The 15,995-nt window shown below is 32.4% G+C and overlaps 1 protein-coding gene across 1 annotated transcript in view; it reads right to left on the reverse strand.

Moving 5' to 3' along the window:
• The window catches only part of LOC778964 (receptor tyrosine-protein kinase erbB-4), a gene marked incomplete at its 5' end in the record, with an annotated part of 18,907 nt that extends 3,575 nt beyond the window's left edge, over window positions 1–15,332 (reverse strand). The window contains 21 exons of the mRNA XM_018817224.2: window positions 1,525–1,620; window positions 2,077–2,200; window positions 2,573–2,698; window positions 2,980–3,162; window positions 3,596–3,747; window positions 4,151–4,286; window positions 4,627–4,784; window positions 5,408–5,494; window positions 5,897–5,988; window positions 6,426–6,568; window positions 7,007–7,192; window positions 7,618–7,724; window positions 8,088–8,148; window positions 8,887–8,988; window positions 9,217–9,367; window positions 9,825–9,898; window positions 10,226–10,391; window positions 10,911–11,109; window positions 14,001–14,153; window positions 14,588–14,768; window positions 15,178–15,332. Coding sequence (XP_018672769.1) covers window positions 1,525–1,620; window positions 2,077–2,200; window positions 2,573–2,698; window positions 2,980–3,162; window positions 3,596–3,747; window positions 4,151–4,286; window positions 4,627–4,784; window positions 5,408–5,494; window positions 5,897–5,988; window positions 6,426–6,568; window positions 7,007–7,192; window positions 7,618–7,724; window positions 8,088–8,148; window positions 8,887–8,988; window positions 9,217–9,367; window positions 9,825–9,898; window positions 10,226–10,391; window positions 10,911–11,109; window positions 14,001–14,153; window positions 14,588–14,768; window positions 15,178–15,332 — 2,832 coding nt within the window. The remainder of the gene's footprint in view (window positions 1–1,524; window positions 1,621–2,076; window positions 2,201–2,572; window positions 2,699–2,979; window positions 3,163–3,595; window positions 3,748–4,150; window positions 4,287–4,626; window positions 4,785–5,407; window positions 5,495–5,896; window positions 5,989–6,425; window positions 6,569–7,006; window positions 7,193–7,617; window positions 7,725–8,087; window positions 8,149–8,886; window positions 8,989–9,216; window positions 9,368–9,824; window positions 9,899–10,225; window positions 10,392–10,910; window positions 11,110–14,000; window positions 14,154–14,587; window positions 14,769–15,177) is intronic.
• Between the last annotated feature and the right edge of the window lie 663 nt (window positions 15,333–15,995).

A 15,995-nucleotide genomic window follows, 5' to 3' on the forward strand; every position in this document is an offset into this window, starting at 1 on the left:
CGAATTTTTGGAAAATTAATTTTTTGATTATATATATATATATATGTATGAATACATTTTTTTAAATTTGTAATTTTGTGACTTCTTTCAGGCAAAAATAGCGTTTTTTGTTTAAAAATATTTTTTTTTGCCAGAACACTGACACAGAAAACAGACAGAATAACATAACAAGGAAAAAATATAAAAATTAATGCACTCATTTAAAAAAATTGCAGTTTTGCTAAAAATTTTATGTCTATCATATGAATTTATTACAAAATATAAAAGTTACAAAAACTAGGGAATTTTTTTTGTTTGATTAAAAAAATTAAAAAAATTTAATAAAAAATAGCGAAAATATCAATATTGTATTTAAGCACAAACTGTAACATGGTAAAAATATGACATGAAACATAAAAACGTAAAAAAAATATAAAAACATTAAAAAAAAATAGGAAAAAACAATAAATACACTTTTATACATTAATAAAACAGAAACAAAAACAGTTTTTTTGCAAAATCTTTATATTAATGTGGGGTAAGATGGATACCGTTAGCACATAATATCCCATATTTCCTAATCTTGTTTTTAATAATTAACAACGCTAGTTTAGAGTCGTGAGAATATGGTTATATAATTCTGTAAATATTCTTTGTTTACTACCAAATGGGACGAGAAATGGAATGAAAAGGTGTCCCATCTTCCCCCATCATAATACATAATGGGGAAGCAAGTAATTACAAAATAAAAAAAAAATAAAATTTTTAAGCATTTTTGGATAAAAAATGAAAAATTAGAGCATATTTAAACAGTTTTGGGGCAAAAATATGGTAAAATTTAAAACAATAAACAGTTTTTCAGAGTGAAAAATAGAAAAATTAGAACAAATTTAAACAGTTTTTGAGAAAATGCCAACATTTAAAACAATTTAACATATTTTTGGTAACATTTTTTTTACGGCAATAAACAGTTGGGTTATTGGGTTAGAAAAATTGTTTGTTTTTTTTTCATGCATTCGCTACACAATAGAAATGCAATACTGAAATTATATTATGTTTATGTGTAGCGTTTTTTTTGGGGAAAATTTTTTTTTTTGCAGAATTGAGAAAAAATCATTTAAACAGAAAGAATGTTAGTTTTTGTTAATGGAAATTTTTGATTCGTTTTTTTTTCGCGGTTGGACAGTAGCAGTGATATCTCTGAGATTTTCGTAATTTTTTTTGGAAAAATAACTGGAAACACTGCAATTTTTGTTTGGATTTTTGGAAATTTAAAAAAAATATTTTTAAATGAAAATTTTAATATTAAACTACATATCACCCATTTTTAATTTAAAATAATTTAAAATACTTTTTTTTCCAAAATAATTATAGTAAAATTTTTAGTATTTTTGGATTATTTTAAATTAAAAAAAAAATTTAAAAAAAATTTTCTAAAAAAGTTTTATAAAATATTTTTAAAAAATTTAAAAATCTCAGAGAGTTGAACAAAATTACGAAACAACCAGCTTCACGCATGAACACACACAGTCATGTGACACAAACCTGGCTTTTTATTGGCTGCAACGGACGGGGACAGGTACCCTTCTTCGTCTTCAAGAAATTCAGGTTTGACCAATTTTTCGACAGACGGCTTTTTTTCTGCTTTTTCAGTTTCGATAATATTTTTTCTGCTTTTTCAGTTTCGGCATTTTGTCGAAAGGTTTGAAACAGGAAAAAAAATCGCAAAAAAATCCGCGAAAAAATTAAAAAAATTAAAAAAAAAAATAAAAAGCTTTAAATTTGTGGAAAAATATGTAAAAACATCTATAAATAAAATTTTTATACAAGAATCTAAATAAAGTTTCAAAATTATGGCTAAAAATCTTTAAAAAGTGTGAAACAGACAAAAAATTATCAAAATTAAACCAAAAAAAATAAAAATGCTAAAAATTAAATACCCAAAATTAAAAAAATGATTTTGAACGTAGAAAATTACTGAATTTTTTGACTAAAAAAAAATTTTAAAAACAAAATTAAAAAAATGATTTTGAACGTAGAAAATTACTGAAATTTTTGACTAAAATTGGTCAAAAATTACATTTTTTTTAAGCTTACCGTTGGGTTTTGTCTGTTGTCGCATTAAAGACACTGGTTCAGCGCTGTAACGCATCGTTGTGCTGTCTTCTCTCGCTCGTAAGTAGCGCGATTGCTGTTCTGGTGTAGAGCAGCCTTCGTCCATCTAGGAAACATGATTCGTGAATATTATGTGAAAAATCGTAAAATATCATGTGATGAACCATCATGTAAAAAAAATCATAAAAAATCATGGAAAAAATCATGGAAAATTACATGAAAAATTTTAATAGGGTAGGAATCATAATTCGTGAATATTATGTGAAAAATCATGAAATATCTATCATATGATTATTGAAAAAAAAGTATAATAAAGTTTTTATCGAATCATGAAAATATGATAAAATTCAGGAAAATCATGAAAATTATCATAAAATTCACAATAAATTATAATAACAATCATAAAAATATCATAAAATTCACGAAAAATCATGAAAATTATGAAATAAAATTCACGAAAATTCATATGAAATCTTACCCTGTTAGTTCTGTAGCCACGGTCGTGTTTTATCAGCGGTGACGGCGCAAAAACTGCGTCGGAAGACTCACTGAATGACCGGAAATTGTCAGGAGCGGCTAGTGCATTGTAGTGTATTATAGGGCCCTAGGATGGGATATATAAAAATGAATGAATGTAACTTTATATAGTAGGGTGGGGGAAGATGAGACAACTTTTTATTCTATTTTCTCGTTCCATTTGGTAGTAAATAAAAAACTTTTAAAGAATTATAAAACCGTATTCTCACGGCGCCTATAGACTGTTGTTAATTGTTTAAAACGCGATCAGGATATTTGGATATTATGTGCTAAAGGTGTCTATCTTACCCCACAGTGCTAAATTTTTTTTAATTTTTTATTTGAAAATTTAAAAAAAATGACCCCTACCTGAAGGGAGTCACCCGTGGCCCCCAAAACAACTTCTCTGTCGTCGTCATCTTCAGGGTTAAGCCCCATAGCCACTGGCGAGAAAGGGGTACTTGCCCCATTAGGTAACGAACCACTAACGCTTGACAGATTCGTCATTGTCGTCATAACTGAATCTAAACGTCTGTCTGCGGATCTGTTTGGCTAAAAATTTGAAAAAATATTGAAAAATTTAATAAAATATTAAAAAAGTTGAAAAAAAATGAAAAATTATACCAAATTCAAAAACTAGAAATTGAAAAAATAATTTCAATTTTGGAAAAATGAGTTAATGTTGAAAAATTTTATAAAATTAGAGGAATTTATGGAAAAAATTTAAATATTAAGTAAAATATTGGAAAATTTGATAAAATACGAAATTTATAGTAAAAAAATAAAAAAAATATATAAATTGTTAAAATATTTGGCAAAAAATGTTACAAAATCTATACTTTAACAGATAAATGACTTCTGCAAAACCAGAATTATAATTAAATAAAAAAAATAGTATATATATATTATATATAAAAAATTAAAAAAAAAAAAATTCGAAACTTTAACAAATAAAGCTTTTTTCTTGTTAAAAAATTTTACTCACGTGAACGAAGCGTCCGCTTCCGCTTCCCCTGCTCCCAAGAAGTCCCTGTTGGGAGGAAGTGGAGGAAAGATGCTGCTGATGGTGCTGTCTCTTCCATGGTACCATAGTAGGAACGGGTTGTAGAGAAAATTGGTTCGAATTTAACGGGTTTTCTAAAAAAAAGTTAATTTTTTAACTTGTGAACTTTTTATTTGGGTGAAAAAATTGGATCTAATATGTTGGGTTTTCTAAAAAATAATATTTTTTTGTTTTTTAATTTAAAAGGTTTTGTGATTTTAAGTCAAAACTTTTTTGTTTTTTTTTACAAAGCTAGTTTTAATTTTTTCCTAAAAAACTTTTTTTTGTTTTTTTTAAATAGTTTTTATTGTTTAATATTCCAAGATTTGAGACAAAAAAATTTAATTTCAAACACATTTTTACTCTTAACCATAACTCTTTTTCACTTTTATTTCAAATTTGAGGTAAAATTACTTTAAAAAATCCTAGAAAATTGTTCCACATTTTTTACAATTACAAAAAAAAAATTTTTTTTTTGTCGAATAAAAAAATGCTCACCAGTGCCCTCTAGCGGCTGTGGATGCAGGTACTCCTCTGCATCTGTAATGGGGAAGTCGTCTCCCTCATCATTTACGAGAGATCGAAGAAACTCGGAAGTTGTCGGACTCGGAAGATCCGTTAGAAGTCCGTCGTTCTGTGGAAATCTTTGTTAGCTTGGCAGCGAGTATGAGGTGTATGAATACACCATGTGTGTCTGGTGTATAAGAAGACACCTATGTTATAACTCAACAGTGAGCATGAGGTGTATGAATACTCCATGTGTGTCTGGTGTATAAGAAGACACCCATGTTATAACTCAACAGTGAGCATGAGGTGTATGAAACAGAACACCCGTGTTATAATGACTATCATTGCCCCAACACGCGAAGATAAATAAGTTACATTCATTCATTTATTCATAAAATAAGTTACATTTATTCACCTATTTATTCATTCATTCATTCATTTATTTATTTAATAATAAAAATTCTTACATCAATGACCAAATACCGCTGAGGGTCTCTAGCCAGCTTAGAAAGTTCTTCTGTTAGCTCCTTAAATGTAGGGCGCGCTTCGGCGTCAACCGTCCAACATTTTATAAGCAGCATATATATGTCAATTGTGCATATATATGGTTGTGGTAACCTTTCTCCTGTAAAATGTAATAAATGAATGAATGTAACTTGCTTTATCCTTGTGAGGTCGATAAATGACAGTCGTTATAACACAGGTGTTCTGTTTCATACACCGCGTGCCAGTTTACGAGTTATGTATGTTACTTTGTGGGTGATTGGACTTTTTTTTGGTTTTATGTATGGCTGATAATTTGGACAACCCGTTAGTGACCACTGGGTCGGAGCAATTGCCGTTAAGTGTCTTATCCAAGGACACATACGTCCACAATGGTAACAGCAACGAGCCTTGAACCCATTACCTCTGGGTTACATGGGTTACAGGCATGAAGTGTATGAATACACCATGTGTGTCTGGTGTATAAGAAGACACCCATGTTATAACTCAACAGTGAGCATGAGGTGTATGAATACACCATGTGTGTCTGGTGTATAAGAAGACACCCATGTTATAACTCAACAGTGAGCATAAGGTGTATGAATACACCATGTGTGCCTGGTGTATAAGAAAACACCAATGTTATAACTCAACAGTGAGCATGAGGTGTATGAATACACCATGTTTGTCTGGTGTATAAGAAGACACCCATGTTATAACTCGACAGTGAGCATGAGGTGCATAAATACAAACATATATATTCACCTCGTTCAAGTAATGTATGCACTTCACGAGCAGGTACACTCTCGTAAGGTTTTTTCCCAAACGTCATTAATTCCCACATTGTAACCCCTTAAAAAAATAGGTTAAAATATATCATATTACTTTAATTATAATGAATCAAAAAAATTCAAAACAGTTTGAACTATATATAGAGTTAAGCGGAAAAAGATGGGACAGCTTTAGCACATAATGTCCAAGTATCCTGATCATGTTTTAAACAATTAACAACGGTCTATGGGAGTCGTGAGGATACGGTTTTATAATTTTTTGAATGTTCTTTGTTTACTACCAAATGGGACGTAAAAATAGAACGAAAGGTGTCCCATCTCACCCACCCTACTATACTAAAAAATAGTCTATATTTTTAAATCTACAAAGTATTCAAAAAATAGCCATAAATTGACTTTGTATTTTTTTAATATAAAATGCTACTTTTTTAAATGTTAAATATATTCTATTTTAGCTGCTCACCAAAACTCCAAACGTCGCTTTTTTGTGTGAAAATTCGATGCTGTATAGATTCCAAAGCTAACCATTTAATTGGCATTTTGCCGCCTTCAGCTCTGTAATGTATTTGTGTTTATTCATACACCTCATGCCCACTGTCGAGTTATAACATGCGTGTCTTCTTATACACCAGACACACATGGTGTATTCATACACCTCATGCCCACTGTCGAGTTATAACATGCGTGTCTTCTTATACACCAGACACACATGGTGTATTCATACACCTCATGCCCACTGTCGAGTTATAACATGCGTGTCTTCTTATACACCAGACAAACATGGTGTATTCATACACCTCATGCTCACTGTCGAGTTATAACATGGGTGTCTTCTTATACACCAGACAAACATGGTGTATTCATACACCTCATGCTCACTGTAGAGTTATAACATGGGTGTCTTCTTATACACCAGACACACATGGTGTATTCACACACCTTATGCTCACTGTCAAGTTATAAAACAACGACCCAAACCGATAAATTTTTACCTGTAAACGTCTTCTTTTACATCTAATAACTTAGCGAGACCAAAATCTGTTATTCTGACATGATTCGGCGACTTTACAAGCACATTTCTGGCAGCCAAATCTCTATGAACGAGATGTTTTTCTTCAGATAGATATTTCATGCCCTAAAAATTGTGAAATTTTAATTTTTGAAAAAATTTTGAATTTCATAAGAAAATTTTTATGCAGTCTGTAATATGTTATATAAAAACATATTTAAAAATAATAAAAAAAATAGTAAAACACATAAAAACTGTAAAAAAAGAACACAAAAAGTCCCCAAAATAGGAAAAAACAGCATAAAATGAAAGAACATGCAAAAAAACACACATAATCCCCCAGAAAACGGTAAAAACAGCAAAAAAATGACAAAAAAAAATTAAAAAATTACCTTTGCAATTTGTAAACTCCAGTTTAGCAATCGCTGTTAAGTGTCTTGCCAAAAGACACATACGCCCACAATGGTAGCAACGACAAGCCTAGAACCCATTACCTCTGGGTTAGAGGTAGGCGCGCTAACCACTTTGCTGGAATAATAATAACAAAAAATCTTAAAAAATTACCTTCGCAATTTGTAAACTCCAGTTTAGTAAATGCTGGGAACCGATATTGTCCTTATTATCACGCACGTATTCCAGTAGATTTCCAAGCGGCATTAGTTGTGTTATAAGCATTATACGCTGAGATAAACTGATCCCGAGTAACCGAACAAGATTCGGGTGCTCACATGAAGCCATCACGAAAGCCTCCTGAAAATTCACGGGATTTTTTGGTCACGATTTATGAGATTTTTTTAAAAGGAATTTTATGGTGAAAAATTGATTCATGAAATTTTATTCACGATTCATTAAATTTTTATCATGAAAAATTGAATGCATGAGATTTTTTTCACAGGATTTTTATCATAACAAATTAGATTCATGAGTTTTTTTAATCTTTTTTATCATATTTCATGTGATTTTGATCTCAATCACAGGATTTTGGTAAAATTCATAAGATTTTTTTATTATGTCATTTTTAGCATGATAAATTAGATTCATGAGACTTTTTTCACACATTTTTATCATAATTCACGTGCTTGGTCACTTTTCATGAGATTTTATTCACGATTCATGAAATTCAGATTATAACAATAAAACAACAGTTGTTAAAAAAAAACACAAAAAAAACTTACGTCTAAAATTTCGTTACTGGCAACTTGCGACGACTCATCCCGTAAAACTTTTATTGCAACGGGAACTTTAACCCGTTCCCTTGGTGCTAAATCTGGTATCCAATATCCTAAAAAATAACACAGCTTTTTATAAAAGCGTACAAAAAAATTGGAAAAAATTTAAGATATTTTTAAAAAGTATTCGCGAAAAAAAAAAACGTAAAACTAAATTTTAAAAATTATGAACAAAAATGTTTAAAATATATATATATATATATATATGTTATTTCTTTATTTTTTTACAAAAAAAAATAGAAAATGTTTATAAAACTAACATAGTTTTACAGAATGTAGTGTCAAAATATTAGAAAAAAAAATCGCTTTTTTAATTTTGCATTTTTCGTTAAAAAGCAAAATTTTTACAAAACGAGAAAATATTTATAGAAAACTATGATATAAAATGTTATTTTGAATTGTTTTAAATGTATTACCTTTATGTACAGTCCCAAATGCACCAGAACCCAAGATTTTTCCAATTCTCAATTCTGCTTCCTGTTAAAATAATATAACATATAACAATATTTGAAAGGTAATTCACAAATGGATATCTTTACTTTGTCCGCCCACACTAGGATAAAAATTACGCACAAAGTATCATACATGGTAACACGTAAGCAGGCACGAGGTGTATGAAACAGAACCCCCATGTTATAACGACAGTCGTTTTCCGCCCACACTAGGATAAAAAAGTTAAATTCATTTATATATAACTTAAAAGCAGGCATGAAGTGTATGAAACAGAACACCCGTGTTATAACGACAGTCGTTTTCCGGCCACGCTAGGATAAATAAGTTACATTCATTTATTTATAACTTAAAAGCAGGCATGAAGTGTATGAAACAGAACACCCGTGTTATAACGAATGTCATTGCCTGCCATGCGAGGATAAATAAGTTACATTCATTTATTTATAACTTAAAAGCAGGCATGAAGTGTATGAAACAGAACACCCGTGTTATAACGAATGTCATTGCCTGCCATGCGAGGATAAATAAGTTAAATTCATTTATTCATAGCCTAAAAGCGGGCACGAGGTGTGTAAAACAGAACACCCGTGTTATAACGACTGTCATTGCCCGCCATGCGAGGATAAATAAGTTACATTCATTTATTAATAACTTAAAAGCGGGCACGAGGTGTATAAAACAGAACACCTGTGTTATAACGACTGTCATTGCCCGCCACGCGAGGGTAAATAAATTACATTACAGTAGATTTAGTAATTCTACCTTTACAATCCTAAGCTGGGCTTGGTTGGGTGCTACCCCACTTGGTGTCATGGGTTCCATAAGTCTTACCCGCGGGTCCATGTTTTGCTCTTCTGGTGAATGCTGAGTAAGCAGAAAATGATGTCATAATGGGGCATTTGGCGAGATGACTCGGGAAATTTTTATAATTCAGCAAAAAAATTGTGATTTTGCGGGAATTTGACGACTCAGAAGAATTTAGTCGAAAATGTTTTTATTAATTTGTATATTAACAAAAACAAACAAAGAAATACTATAGAAAAAAATTATTTCTAAAGTTTAAAAATTTAACAAAAACAAACAAAGAAATACCGGGTCTATTCCTAGTTTTCGCATCGACTGCGTTCTCTTCTTTTGAATCTGTTTTCTTCTGTATCTACAGCCAAAAAAGATGCTGAAGAGAAGAGCGCAAACGACAACTGCTACTGGAACCACAATAGCTGCTGTGAACTCCTGGCTAGAACTGGAAAAAAGCAGATTTTTCTGGTTTAGAAAAGGGCAAAGTTTTACAATATTTTTATATGAGTTTTTTTAGATGTTTTTGAACTGAGTTTTTTTAAGTTTTTATAGAAATTTTAATAAAATTGCGCCATTTTTGCATTAAATTGGTTACACCACTTTTCACAGGTGTTTATATAAGTTAACTTGTATTTGACCGACACTTCAGTATTTTTGACAGCTAGTTTTACAAAGTGTCAACAAAACAATAACCTTGAATTGGTTGCACCACTTTTCACAGGTGTTTATATAAGTTAAGTTGTATTTGACCGACACTTCAGTATTTTTGACAGCCAGTTTTACAAAGTGTCAACAAAACAATAACCTTGAATTGGTTGCACCACTTTCCACAGGTGTTTGTATAAGTTAAGTTGTATTTGAACGACACTTCAGTATTTTAACAGCTAGTTTTACAAAGTTACCTTAACGCATGTAAACAATCTTCTCTTGCGACTCCTGTACAGTTATTGCATCCTTCGTAACAAGGCATACATGTCTGTAAAAAAAATGTAGTAAAATTTATACACCTTATGCTCACTGTCAAGTTATAACATGGGTGTCTTCTTATACACCAGATACACATGATGTATTCATACACCTCATGCTCACTGTCGAGTTATAACATGGGTGTCTTCTTATACACCAGACACAAATGGTGTGTTCATACACCTCATGCTCACTGTCGAGTTATAACATGGGTGTCTTCTTATACACCAGACACACATGGTGTATTCATACACCTCATCCTTGCCAAGTTATACCAAAAAAAAATTGTACAAAAAAAATCGAAAATTTTCCATAAAAAATACAACAGTTACAATACCTGTCTTTCTAAAATGAGTGTACTACTACTATCGTGTATAAAATATCCTGTTGGGCAAGGGGCTCCAGCTGGCATGCATTGAGTCACATCAAATCCTCTTGTAGTAAGAGCTGTATAGCACCGATGACAACCGTTTTCGCCGAGGGTGTTGTTCGGACCAAAACACCTGTTTTTTAGGGGGTTATTTGGTTTTTTTGGTACCTCATGCTCGCTGTCGAGTTATAATATGCTCACTGCTGAAATATAGCCGTTTTTTTTTCCTGTATGAAAGGTATATATGGTGTATTTTTTTATTGTATGCTTACTGTTGAGTTATTACATGGGTGTCTTCTTATACACCAGACACACATGGTGTATTCATACACCTCATGCTCACTGTCAAGTTATAACATGGGTGTCTTCTTATACACCAGACACACATGGTGTATTCATACACCTCATGCTTACTGTTGAGTTATAACATGGGTGTCTTCTTATACATCAGTCACACATGGTGAATTCATACACCTCATGCTCACTGTTGAGTTATAACATGGGTGTCTTCTTATACACCAGACACACATGGTGTATTCATACACCTCATGCTCACTGTCAAGTTATAACATAACTTTTTTTTATACATCCAACACATAAGTCCACACATACACCTCATGCTCACTGTCGAAATAAACCACCAAAAACTCACATAGGGTCTCCTCTGTGAACTGCGCAAAAACTGTGGCATCTTTCGCACGTTTTCGTTACCGGATGAGGGTACTTGTCCATGGGGCATTCATCAGTACACGTCCCATTATGGTCGTACACAAGACATTCTGTACAATTGCGTGGGCCTATACCTCTACACGTGTCCTTGCATTGAGAATGGCAACGCACGCATTCGTTTTCTGTATGAAGAAAAACAAATTTTTATCTTTGGAATTTTTTTTAATATGGAGTTAATAAAGTTTTTCTTTAAAAATGTTGGGTAAAAAGTGTTTTGAATGTAAATTTGAATTATTTTAACTTATTTATCCTTGCGTGACGGGGTAATGACAGTCGTTATAACACAGGTGTTCTGTTTTATACACCTCGTGCTCGTTTATAAGTTACCATGTATGTGAATGAATGAATGTAACTTACTTTATCCTCGCGTGGCCGGAAAATGACAGTCGTTGTCACACGGGTTTAACACCTCGTGCCAGCTTACGGGTTACCATGTATATGTTACTTTGTGGGTAATTATGTAAAACTAAAACAGTTTGAAAAACACAGGGGGTACTACATATTGTCAGCAATACATAAAAGTAAAACTTATTTACTAATAAAGTTGCATACTTGGTAACTCGTAAGTGGGCACAAGGTGTCCGTTATAACTGTCACTTTGATGGCTTTAAATTATCGGCTTTAAATACAGGCTTTGTATTTGCGGCTTTTAATTGGCGGCTTTTAATTGGCGGCTTTAAATTTGAACTTTAAACTGTCTGCATTGAATTTCTAGCTTTTAAATTACGTCTTTATATTTGTGGCTTTAAATTTGCGGCTTTAAATTGCGGCTTTTATTAATAAAACATTACATACCTTTATTAAATACCACATGAATTATAATTTCGTAATAGCCACAATTATTGCGAAACAAAGGCATTAGTGATGTCATAGATCAAACCAGATCAAAATTTTTACGTGAGTTTACGTCAAAAGTGTTTATATATGATATAGGATTAAATTAAAAGCAGACAGCTAAAAAGCGCATATCAATTTAAAAGCTGTTTCATCTGCTGATGTATTTATTCCAGAAATTTCTACTGACGTCACCAGTGTTGCCGTAAAAATTTACCAGTGTTTCCAATTAAAAAAAAAATTTTTACAAAAAATTTTTCTTTTCGGCGAAAAATTATTGAAAATATATTTTTTTTTTCGTTAAACGTTTTGAATGGCAGTTGTTAGTTTTATTTGTTTGTGCCGATTTTGCGGTTCTGGGTTCAGTGCCACTCCGTACCGCAAGTTACAGCTTCTATTTGTTATTACTGTCTGCTTGAAAAATTGATCAAATTTTTTGAACAAATAGCAAAAAATTGTATTTTTGGGGGTTTTCGAACGCTTAAAATTATATTTTAAATGAAATACGGTTATTTTCACAGGTGTTTATATAAGTTAAGTTGTATTTGACTGACACTTCAGTATTTTTACAACTATTTTTTACAAGCGTAAAAAAAACATAAATCAGTTTACAAAAATGTTTTAAAAAAATTTTTTAAAAAATTTTAAAAATGAGAAAAACAACACTAAAATCTGCCAAAATTACGTCAAAACTCTACCGCATTATGACATCATAAAATAGCACTATGACACCACAGGGAAGGCATTCGCACGCGAGAATCTATTAGATGTTATGTAAATAAACAGGTCACTGAGATTAAATCACAGCTTTATCTTTTGACGTCATGATTTATATCTATATGTTGACGTATCTAAAGAATTTGACAGAAAGTTCAATCTCAGAGGTCATATGCACACTGCCGAGGCATGCGTCACCGATTTAGGCACCTTATGCTCGCTGTCGAGAACTTGAAATTTTTTGTTTTTTGTAATTTATGTTCACAGTTGAGATATACTATGAGCGTCTTCTTATACACCAGACACACATGGTGTATTCATACACCTCATGCTCACTGTTGAGTTATAACATGGGTGTCTTCTTATACACCAGACAGACATGGTGCATTCATACACCTCATGCTCACTGTCGAATTATTACATATTTCATTAATATACAAAATACCAATTACAAATTTTCACTTAACTTCTGTATACAAAAAAATTTGGCCTATAATATTAAAATATTAGTATAATATTAAAACAAGCTTAAAAAATCAGATAAAAAAACGACAATTTATAATCTATTCACAAATTTGCTATCTGTATATTGGTATTGTGGTCAACATTGCTTTTAAGACTTGGATAAAATAACGTCATTCAAAAATTGCGTGTTTTGACAAAAATGCCAATAACTATATAGTAGGGTGGGGGAAGATGGGACATCTTTAGCACATAATATCCAAATATCCTGATCGTGTTTTAAACAATTAACAACGGTCTATAGAAGTCGTGAGGATACGGTTTTATAATTCTTTGAATGTTCTTTGTGTACTACAAAATGGGACGAGAAAATAGAATAAAAAGGTGTCCCATCTTTCCCATCCTACTATTTGTAGTTCTGGTTCATTAAAAGTATGGGGAAAATAGACTGATTTTGCCATAAATAGTTTTAGGAGAATTTAAGCGGAAAAATGAGAATTTAAATAAATGATATTTAATTACTTTGCGTGGTAGGGTAATGACAGTCGTTATAATATAGATGTTCTGTTTCATACACCTCATGCCTGCTTAAAAGTTACCACGTATGTAACTTCGTGGGTGATTGTTTTTTTACTATTGTTCTAGTAACAGAAATTACCCACAAAGTTACATAGGTGCAAACTCATAAGCAGGCACGAGGTGTATGAAACAGAACACCTGTGTTTAAACGACTGTCGTTGCGCTGCCACGCATTGATAAATAAGTTACATTCATTCAATCAGATTTTTGAGTATTATGCTTTTCGGTATTATTTTCAGGAACATATAAAACCAGAAAAAACTGTATTATAACGAGTGTCTTTACCCCGTAACGCAAAAATTTATTCATAACTTAAAAGCAGGCATGAGGTGTATGAAACAGAACACCCGTGTTATAACGACTGCCCTTTCCCACCACAAAAATAAACAAACTACATTCATTCATACACTTAAAAATGTACCTCCATCTGCAAAAGTGATGCCCATTTCTTTATGACAAGTTGATAAGCAGGTCCCATTAAAGGAGAAGTTTTTGCACTGTAAACACTGTGTTGGCCCAAAACCCCAACAGCCGTTTGAGTTGCATTGTTCATCACATAGGCTGCTGACATTGCCTGTAAAATAATGTATGTTCGAAAAAATAATCACCCACAAAAAATCAAAAAAAATTAATCACCCACAAAGTAACATACATGGTAACTTGTAAGCTGGCAGGAGGTGTTAAACCTGTGTGATAACAACTGTCGTTTTCCGGCCACGCGAGGATAAAGTAAGTTTCATTCACATATGAATGAATGAATGTAAATTGGTTTATTCTTGCGTGGCAGGGTAATGACAGTCGTTAAAACACGGGTGTTCTGTTTCATACACCTCGTGCCAGCTAATAAAAAAAACGTTTTTTTAACCACTGTCTTTTCCAGTCCTTATGCTCTCTGTCGAGTTAAACCATGTGTGTCTACACCAGACACACATGGTGTAGTCATACACCTCATGCTCGCTGTCAAGCATTAAAACCAAGTCCCTAATACACAAAACAGCATTTACTTACATTGAGATGCAGGCTTGTTTTTCCTTAGCAAAATCCCGTTCAAAAAACCACGATAACTTTGCGGGTCTTTTATCATGGACGTCCAATTCACAGCTTTGTCAAAGCATAAATTTCGTAAGTAACCAATATAGACGTTGCCGTGGTTTATGGCTCTGAGGGAACGAAAGCCAAGAGACTGGATCTGGGAAGGAATTGCTGTGAGTTTCGATACACCTCATGCTCACTGTCGAGTAGCGATTTCGGCGATTTTTTGGTGGGGTGTTTTTGCATGTGTGCTTACTTTTGAGTTGTAATATGGGTGTCTTCTTATACACCAGACATACATGGTGTATTTATACACCTCATGCTCACTGTCAAGTTATAACATTGGTGTCTTCTTATACACAAGACACACATGGTGTATTTATACACCTCATTCTCACTGTCGAGTATCGATTTTGGCGTTTTTTTTATGTAATACTCAAATCTATGAGAGTCCTAAAGATACGATTTAATTTACTTTGAGTTTTCTTTGTTTACTACCAAATGGACCAAGAAAATAGAATAAAAGGGGTGTCCCATTTTCCCCACCCTATTATTTAATGCTTTACCTGCATCAGATAGGAAGGCCCATTTGCATGCACATTGTCTTGAATAACTAATGCAGCTAAATCTTTATATAAATTAAAGCCATCAATTTGTTCCAAGTTTTCAAAAATGGAAAAGTCCGTCAAGTTTCCCGGCCAGGAAACAATTTTGAGATATCCTGTGCAAAAAAAGTACACCTTATGCTCACTGTCGAGTTTTTATAAAATTCGTAGCATATGTTTATATTGTGCTTATTGTTGAGTTGTAATATGGGTGTATTTTTATACACCAGACACACATGGTGTTTTCATACACCTCATGCTCACTGTTGAGTTATAACATGGGTGTCTTCTTATACACCAGACACACATGATGTATTCATACACTTCATGCTCACTGACGAGTTATAACATGGGTGTCTTCTTATACACCAGACACACATGGTGTATTCATACACCTCATGCTCACTGACGAGTTATAACATGGGTGTCTTCCTATACAACAAACACACATGGTATATTCATACACCTCATGCTCACTGTTGAGTTATAACATGGGTGTCTTCCTATACAACAAACACACATGGTATATTCATACACCTCATGCTCACTGTTGAGTTATAACATGGGTGTCTTCTTATACACCAGACACATATGATGTATTCATACACCTCATTCAATTTATATTTATTTTGAAAATATGTGGCTTCATACATTATGACCTCAAATTTCTTACTTATGGCTTAAATATGTGGCCTAAATTTTAATTTACAGCTTTGAAAAGATGGCTTTTAACTTGCACGCTTATATTTTCTGCTTAAACAGACATATAGTCGTAAAAA

This window comes from Ciona intestinalis, unplaced genomic scaffold, assembly GCF_000224145.3.
Source record: "Ciona intestinalis unplaced genomic scaffold, KH HT001182.1, whole genome shotgun sequence".
NCBI lineage: Eukaryota > Metazoa > Chordata > Ascidiacea > Phlebobranchia > Cionidae > Ciona > Ciona intestinalis.